Below are 9,027 nucleotides of genomic sequence, written 5' to 3' on the forward strand. Positions count from 1 at the left end.
ACATCACGAATCATCAGGAAAATGCGAATTAAACTACAATGAGAAATCACCTCACACCTGTCAGAACGGCTATCGTCAATAAATCAACAAACAAGTGTTGGTGAGCACGTGGAGAAAAGGGAGCGCTCGTACATTGTTGGGGGGCTGTGCATTGGTGCAGCCACTGCGGAAAACAGTGTGGAGGTCCCTCAAAAAATTAAGAATAGAACTACCATGTGACCCAGCAATTCTACTTCTGGGTATTTATCCAAAAAACACCAAAACTAATTCAAAAAGATATATGCACCCCTCTGTTCACTGCGGCGCTATTTACAAAATGGCCAAGATATGGAAGCAACCCAGATGTCCACTGATAGATGACTGGATAAAGGAGGTATGGTACGTATATACGATGGAATATTATTCGGCCACGAAAAAGAACGAAATTTTACCATTTGCAACAACATAGATGGACCTAGAGGGCATTATGCTAAGGGTAATAAATCAGAGAAAGACAAATATCTTATGTTTTCACTTATATGTGGAATCTGAAACAAACAAAACAAATGAACAAACAAAACAGAAACAGACCCACAGTTATGAAGAACAAGCTGAACGCGGCCAAAGGGGAGGGGCCGGAAGGATGAGAAATAAAAGTAAAAAACTGCGCACACGTACGAACGGGGGGAGCGTTCGCTCCGCAGAAAAGATCTGTCAAGAGGATGAAGAAATAAGCTACAGACCTGGAGGGAATATTTGCAAAGAACTTATCCAATAAAGTACTATCTAGAATACTCTCAAAAGTCAACCGTTTAAACAAAAAATCCAATTAGAAAATGGGCAAAAGACAGGAGCAGATGTTCTATCACAGAGGACATGCAGATGGCAAATAAGCGAAAACATGGTCAACATCGTTAGGCGTCAGGGAAATGCACCTCGCAGCCACAGCGGCAGGCCACCGCGGTCAGGACGGTGGCCAGAACCTAACAGTGCGTCAGCATGAGGGAAGCTGGAGGCCACCACACCAAATGAAACAGGCCAAACACAGAGGGACACGCGTGGCATGATTCCCCTTAGACGAGGTCTCTAGGGTCACCACATTCATGGGGACAGCCAGGAGACGGCGGTGCCGGTGGCTGGAGGAGGGGGACGGGGGGTGAGCGCTTAATGGGTGGCAGTGGCTGGAGGAGGGGGACGGCTCCGGAGAAGCACAACGGTGTGACTGTGCTTGATGCCCCTGAACTGTGCACGGAAAACGGTTAGAACGGTCACTGCGTGCTACGTGTGCATCCCACCATTTAAAACAGATTTTACAATAGGCAGAAAGAAAGAAAGAAATGGACTCCACCGTCCAGAACCATGGGACCCGGGCCCAGCACACAGACAGACGGTGTCTCCGGCCGCCGGGCACCCCACCCCCCACGGCACAGGCCAGGCCAGGGCCCTGGTGGGCACTGTGAGCAGACGGGCAGTGAGGATGCCCCGGGGACCGCTGCAGGGGCCAGCGGTCTCGTCACCCCGGGAAGTGTGGCAGGCCCCGACATAAATACCTGGGACTGGACGGGGGAATACGGGCTTCCAGGTTCTCCGCTCAGGAGAGTCTCACTGTTCATTTTTGTTTTCAGACAAGCGATATAGCGACTGCAGAAGTCTTTACAGAGTTCGTTAACTTTTTCCAGCTCGAGAAGATGAATCCGCAAAACCTGGATCGCTTTCACCATCTGGAAGCAGAGAAAACGAGGACTCAGAGAAGAACGAGGCAGCGTGAAGTTAGAGCATCGTCACCAGCACGCAACGACTCTTAGCTATCAGCCTGAACACTGCATGGCCGTCGCCACGGGCACTGCCAGTAACAGGAGTGGACGGACGCCAGGTGTCATGCAAACGACAAATCCTTCCGGCGCCACTGCCCGGGGTCTGGCATTTCGGCTCCATCTGGTGTGCAGAGAGGAGGGACAGCCCCGGGGACTTCGGCGAGCCCAGTGCAGGACCGGCCGGGCCTCGGCCCGCTCCATCGCTGACTCGCGACCCCTCACTCTGCTCCTGTTTCTTCTACAGACGAGGGTGACCCGTCCCCACCTCATAGCAGGTGTCGCCTCTGACGAAGTTCAGCTTGCCAACTCTGCCTTTCATGGACCGCGCTTGTGGTGTCAAGTCCAGGCACTGTTTGCCTAGCCCTAGGTTAGCCCTAGATCCAAAAGATTTTCTCTTACGGTTTTCTAAATTTTAATTTTATAGTGTCATTAAGTTTGGGATAATTTGTCCCACAGCAAGAGCTGACTGACCGATAACGAAACCTCCACCACAAGCACCGCCTGCCTGTGGACCCACAACCCAAGCCCAGCCCCTCCCCGAGAGCGCGCTGGCAGTGATCCAGTGTGTGGGTCGGCGAGGACCAGCGGGCACCGAGCTCTGCCAGGCCTTGTGCTGGAACGACACCCAGGGCACCTCGGACCTTGCCTGCTTGGGACCTCTGGGGCCGCCCCGCTCCCGCTCGCTGGTGGCCCTACAACAGGGACTCGGTGGCGGAGAGAGCTCCTGGTCCACTGCTGGTCCCCGATCAAGGCCGAGGAAGTAGACTCAGTCACACGGCTCACCTATAAAGTCTACCAGGCTCTCAGAGTTGAATATGTAATAAAATTTTTTTTTTTAATATCCAAGACTGGGCAATTTACTCAGGAAGAGGTTTTCCAGGACCCTTCCCTGCTGCTAAGGGCCCCGAGGAAGGTGCTGGCCCAGGAGCTGGCAGGCGCTGACGGAGGTCCACGGAGGGCGCGTGCCCCAGACCCAGCTGGCGGTGCCGCGCAGGACCAAGGCCGCTCCCCTGGGGTGCAGCACTAGCGTTAGTGCCGAAGGATCCTCCGTGTCCTTTGGAAAGCATGAGAACCCCGACTTTTGGAGCACTGGACTGAGAGGAGGGTGCACCCAGAAAGACCGAGGGAGGCAGGGAGGGGCCTAGGAGCCCTGACTATGCCTGTCCCCACTCTGTGCTCCTGCCGAGGCTTCTCGAGCTGTCACCCACCACGAATCAGCGTGAGCCTCATGACAGAGCTGTCTGGGCGAATGAAGGCAGGTGTCCATGACGGGGGGAGCCGAGGGCTGAAGGTGGCCACAGACGCGCTGCCTGAGAAGCACAGCAGGTGAGTGGGCCAATGCCACGAATCCTTATGAGGGTTCAGGAGAGAACTGGACCCCCCGGTCCACGCAGCACGCGGGCCCGAACCACAGCAAAGGGGACCCGGCGAAGGCTGGCAGACACTCGCGTCACACACACGACGAAGCCAGGGACCGCGCCAACTGTGCGAGTCACCCCTTTGGCAGAACTAAAAACGGTCTCACTAGAACTGTGGAAGTTCTAATTAGAAGTTTAAAATTTAGTGAACAGCCTTTGGGTTCAGAATAAAAACTAAAAACAAAACATTATTTTACTCACTAAATTGTCCGTTTCCGGATCTTCGCAAAAGAAGGGTTTTCCTTCTTTCTCTTGCTTTCTTACAAAATTTTCAATGTCCACATCGAAACTGGCAGAGGTCGTGCCTTCCGAGCCTTGTGTGGATTGTTCACATTTTTCGAACAACAAAGCTAATAATGGGAATAGTGGATGCCTGGGAGAAAAAAATCTTCGTAAGTGTACGTTCTCCGCTTACGTGACGACGTTTTGGTATGTGTGCGTGCACGCGTTATCTGACGTGACCGCTCTGTTGAGATGTAACTCACATACCATACAATTCACCCAGAGCTCACACGTCAGTGGTATTTAGTGCCTTCCTGACTTGCGCAACCATCACCAGTCAATTTTAGGACATTTCATCATCCCAAAAAGAAAGCCAGTACCTGTTAGCAGTCACTCTCCGTTTTACACCCAAACGTCAGCCCAGGCCACTGCTAATCTACTTTCTATCTCTATAGATTCACCAAATAAATACTTCACATAAACAAATCTTAACAATACATGAGCTCTGGTGTCTGGCTCCTTCCACTTAGCATGATGTCTTCGCGGCTCATCCATGCCATAACGTGTATCAATACCTCATCCCTCTTTAGGGCCGAATAACATTCCATTGGATGGACAGACCACTTTTCAAAGTTTTAAAATTTACATTTAGGTCTATAATCCATTCTGAGTAAGTTTCTGTGTAAGATGCGAGAGTGGGGCGAGGGTCGCTTTTCTGCGTTGTCCCAATGCCATTTGTTGGAAAGTCTAACTTTTCCCCATGGAACTGTTTTTGCACCTTTGCCAAAGATCAAATGAGTTACATTCATACAGATTTGTCTGGGCTCTACCTGAGGCACTGATCTATGAGCCCGTCCTTCCGCTGATTTCACAATGTTTTGATTATTGTAATCTGATAGCAAATATTCAAATCAAATAGACTGATTCCTCCAACTTACTTCTTTTTCAAAACTACTTTAGCTGACCTAATTCTTTCGACTTCCATGTAAAATTTAGAATTAACTCGTGTACATGTACAGAAATATCCTGCTAAGACTTAATCGGAATTACATCGTCTACAGATCGATTTTAGGGTACCTGACATCTTCACTATGCTGAGTCCCCCAATCCATAAACATGGTACACCCCACCGTTTATTTAGCTTTTCTTTGACTGAATCAGCATTTTAGTTTCAGCATGAAGGTCCTGCACGTTTTGTTAGGTTTATACCTGAACTTTGTTGGGAGCGCTTATAAATGTATTTTCTTTTTAATTTGTTTCCGATTGCATATTACTGGTATAAAAATAGGAACTGGCTTCTGTGTGTCGCCCTTGTGGCCTGTGACCTCATTAAACTCCCTGGGTCCTGGAAGTGTCTGCTAGACGCTGGGATTTTTACGTAGACAATCGTGTCGCTTGTGCCTAGAGCCGGTCTGACTCCTCCCTTCCTGAGCCGGGATGCCTTCCCTTTCTCTCGCCTTGCCGCACTGGCTAGGACCGCCACCCCGCGCTGGACAGGAGTCAGTGCGGCCATCTCGGCCTTAGTTCAGTCTTAGGGGAAACACGTCCACCATCCAGTGTGATGTGCGCTGCAGCTTTTGAACTTGTTCTCCAGCAGGTTGAGAAAGTTCTCCTTTGCTGATCGTTCTTCATCATAATTTGCTGTTTTGTCAAATGCTTTTCTGCATCGCTTTGACATGATCACACCGTGGGTCGCAATGATCTCTGAAAAGTGAACTAGTCTTCCATTACTGAGATAAGCTCCACTTGGTCACTAAATGTTATTCTAATATGATTCTACTATTTTTTTTGTTGCTGGATTCAACCTGCTAATATTTTTATGTCTAAATTCATGAAGGGCGCTTGTCTGTCCTGGTTTTTTTTGTACTGCTTTGGTCCTGCGATGCTCGGCTTGTGAAGTGCGCTCGGGACCATTCCTCCATCCCTCATCTCCCATTTTCTGGAAGGGATTGTGCAGACTTGCTGCTTTTTTTCCCTCTACAATTTTGGTAGAATTCTCCAGTAAAACCATCTGGGCCCGAAGAAGATGTTTTGTAAGGTGGACTAAGATGGAGATTTATATTCCAAAACTTTTATAAATAAGATATTAGGAATAACGTCTTAATCGGAGGAAACCTGCACCCCAGGAGTGATCACATCGCACCTCGCTACCCTGCCTGGCTAACGGCTCTGCTGTTCCATTCAACAGGGTTGTCTATGCTTGTCATTCCTAAGACCCACACGCTTCACGTCTCCGCGCTACCTATAAATGGCCTGCTTGTCTGCGTCCATCGGCGTCTGGGACCCCACGGGGGGAGGGCTCACTCCTTCCACATCGGGTTCAGAGCAGGTGGGGTCCTGCTCCGTCTTGAACTCTGTCACTACTTGCATCTGTAAAGGGAGGAGAATTTGGTTACTAAACAGGAGACAAACTGCTGCTAGGTATTCTAGTCTGGGACAGTGCCACGGGAATGGTGCACTGCCAGCTGTCGCTGGCAGCAGTACGAACCAATACCGCCTACCTCTGAATTTACTATGTTTATAAAACGGCTAAAACAAAGATCAAACTTCCAAACCATTTAAAAACAGAGGACTGATACCTGCGAAATGCTTTTAATTCCCAAAATTATAATAACTAGACATTACTGAAGGGAAGTGGCACGTACGCAATCTTACTGTCTCTACCCGCTAGGTGGCCTCACACTGCACAGTATTATAGTAAGAGAAGGATAAACAAACAGCCCAAGCTCTTGTCACAAACAACTCATACCAAATATGCTACGTAGGTGTGACAGGGCTGGAAGCCGCCCCCGTCTACCCTTAAACTACAGGAATATACAAGCTATAAAACTTTTTTTTAAAAAGTCACTGTATTCAGAAAGTAAAGACGGGCTGTGTTTAAAGAAACAGTATTAAACATAAAAGAAAGTCTTCATGATATTATCATTTAAATTGGTTTAAACTACCTGTATCATTACTAAGTTAGGTAAAAGTATTTAAATCTTTAAATGTAAAGAACTCAGTTTATGGGGGAAAAAAATGGCCTCCGGAAATTTGTAATTATCCATGAGCAGATAACCCCCACCTGCCCGCCCTGGCTGCCATGACTCTGCCCCTCAAGGAAGCAGCCTGCTGGGTGAGCTGGGGTAGGGTGGGGGTCGTCCCCAAGAGACGCGACCCCCACCCTGATGCCCAGGGCCGGTGGCAGAGGGCACAGCCCAAGAGAAGAGTGACAAGGTCACTCCATTCTGCTGCCTTAGATGGTGCGATGTACCTGAGAGGTGGTTTTTCTCCCGCTCTTAAAATGATCCACTAAAACAACCAGCTAAAGCCCAATCAAGCACGACTTTTCTTCAGGGGAATCTGATCGTATTATAAAAAAAATTATTTAGAATTATTATTATTTTTTTTAAATGACTGTGGAAAAAAGGGAAATGTCAACGCTCGCCCTAGGAGGAAGGGCTGCGTCTGGCGCATCCACACTGACTTCAACGCTCCTTTGCAATGCGGCTCGCACGGCACGCTCGGCCGGCAGGGCGCGGGCAGGGACGGGGGCCGACGGGCAAGCACGGGAGGCGCCGTCAGCAGGTGACCAGCGCTGGGCAGGAGGGACAGCTCGGAGGAGGCTGCGGTGGAACCCGGGGCAGGCAGGGGGTCTTCACAGAACGGGGTCATCTAAGTATAGACCTGCAGGGTGGGCCGGGGGACTGGGCGGCCAGGCCACATGGGGGCTGTCAGGGCGGCCTCAGTAAGGGAAGGGAGGGGACGTCATTAGATTCGTGTGGCAGAAACACAATCACTTGGGAAATAGCAAAGGATCTTCAGGGAAAAGAGCAGGCTGCAGCAGAATCCCCCCGCCACCTCAATCCCTATAAGCAGCAAAAAACACTTTACGAAAACAAACAAAATCTCTCTAACAGTAACCAAACTGGAAACGGTGCATCACTGGCCACCACGGAAAGGCACGAGACTTGGCAAGGGGGTCTGGGGGCGCAGCCTCAGATCCCAACCGGCCACCCGGAGCCCCCCTGGGCCGTGACCTCCTGCAGGTGAGTCACACGTACATCGGGACGGTCCCCTCTGCCGCCCACACCGGCGGGGGCACGAAACCACGACTCCTGCTCAGAGAGCAGCCGGCCACGTGGAAGCTGCGATGACCGCAGTGACCACTGCGACCACTGCACTCGCGACGCTGACGCTGGACACCCAAGGACGTGTGGCCGGCGAGCGAAACGACGCGCGATCTCGACGTCGCTCGGGAGGGAAGCGGACGCGTCCACCGCTGGTCGCTCCGGGCACCGACACCGCAACGCGTGCGAGACCCACGCACACCGAACCCGCAGCCTGGGAAGCTGAGCCCCCGCTGCACCAAGCGTCGCTGGGGTTTCAGCGCCAGGTGGGCTGACTGGAACTGGAGCACAGCGCGGAAGTCAGGCTCTCACCTGCTGCCCGTCTTGATAGCCGTCTATGCCTAACGTCTGTGCAGCCATCATGGTTGGTGGGTTTTGCGATAAGACGTCAAATCATCTCGAGTCAGAAACAAATGGAGTCTGCAAAACAAAAGCAGAAAAGCATGCGTTGGTCGCTGCGGTGCACGTTTTGTCTCCCACTCCACAGCACCCATGTAGCTCTTTAAATACGTGTTTCTATACGGAGAGAAACACCTACCCTTAGCGCTCGCTAAAAGCCGCGTCCCACCCGCATCGCCCACCTACTCAGCGCTGGCGTCCGTTCCCGCAGCAGGCCCCAACGCGCGGGCATTTTTCGGCCGTGTCTCACCCAGCACGTGTCTGCGAATGTCCGCACAAGCAGGACACCGTTCTAGGAGGCCCTGTGCTCCCAGGAAGGTGGAGCCAGGAGCAGCGGGCCCACAAGCAGGGGAAGGCCAGGCAGCACACTCATGTGGTGACGGGTGAGTGACGGGCGCCCCTGCTGTGCGCGTGGCAGGGCAGGCTCTCTGGGAAGCTGCCACTGGCACTGAGACCTCGAGGACCTGACTCAAGGACTGCTGGGACGGGGCTGGGCCTCACAGGGGGCGACAGAGGTACTCCCCCAACCTCTGCGTGTAACACAAAGACGGGAACCGTGGCTCGCTCACCTGTCAACACACACAGGTAAATATCAGGAGCCAGGCGGGGAACAGAGAATGATGGGGCAGGGCCACTAAAGGCACCTGGGAGAGACACAGGACAGGGAAGGAGTGAGCTGCCTATGACATCTGGAGGCAGGAGGAGCAGCAGTGGCCACAGGGACACCGCTCTGGCTGAGCGGAGCGGCGGACATGGGAGACGTGGGCCAGGCCACGCGGACCCCCACGGGCCGCGGTGAAGACGGCGGCACTCCGGGCAGGGCCTGAGCAGAAGGGCGACGTGAGTTACCTTGGGAGGGTCCCTCTGAGCGTGCGAAGGACACAATGCGTGACGGGGAGACACGGGGGTGGGGTGCTGTGGACAAGCAGGTGTGTGTGGGGTCAGGGAGGGGTCCGGGTTCCCACCTGAGCAAGGGGCCGAGCAGAGCCGCATGTCCGGGCGAGGAGCAGATGGCGAGGAGCAGGTCCTGTGGCCTGGGAGGAGGAAGTGAGTCCGGACATTTCAGTCTTAGGACGCTTCTCAGAA

General features: G+C 52.3%; 1 protein-coding gene across 1 annotated transcript in view; it reads right to left on the reverse strand.

Annotated features, from left to right (window-relative positions):
* PKNOX1 (PBX/knotted 1 homeobox 1) overlaps window positions 1-9,027 on the reverse strand; it is a 41,170-nt gene that overhangs the window by 15,788 nt on the left and 16,355 nt on the right. Inside the window, exons 2-6 of the mRNA XM_023523178.1 lie at window positions 8,907-8,975; window positions 7,855-7,962; window positions 5,676-5,803; window positions 3,413-3,584; window positions 1,530-1,700 (exon numbers count right to left, since the gene is read on the reverse strand). Of these exons, the coding sequence (XP_023378946.1) occupies window positions 1,530-1,700; window positions 3,413-3,584; window positions 5,676-5,803; window positions 7,855-7,905 (522 nt within the window). The 5' untranslated portion in view covers window positions 7,906-7,962; window positions 8,907-8,975. The remainder of the gene's footprint in view (window positions 1-1,529; window positions 1,701-3,412; window positions 3,585-5,675; window positions 5,804-7,854; window positions 7,963-8,906; window positions 8,976-9,027) is intronic.

This window comes from Pteropus vampyrus, unplaced genomic scaffold, assembly GCF_000151845.1.
Source record: "Pteropus vampyrus isolate Shadow unplaced genomic scaffold, Pvam_2.0 Scaffold380, whole genome shotgun sequence".
NCBI classification, from domain to species: Eukaryota; Metazoa; Chordata; class Mammalia; order Chiroptera; family Pteropodidae; genus Pteropus; species Pteropus vampyrus.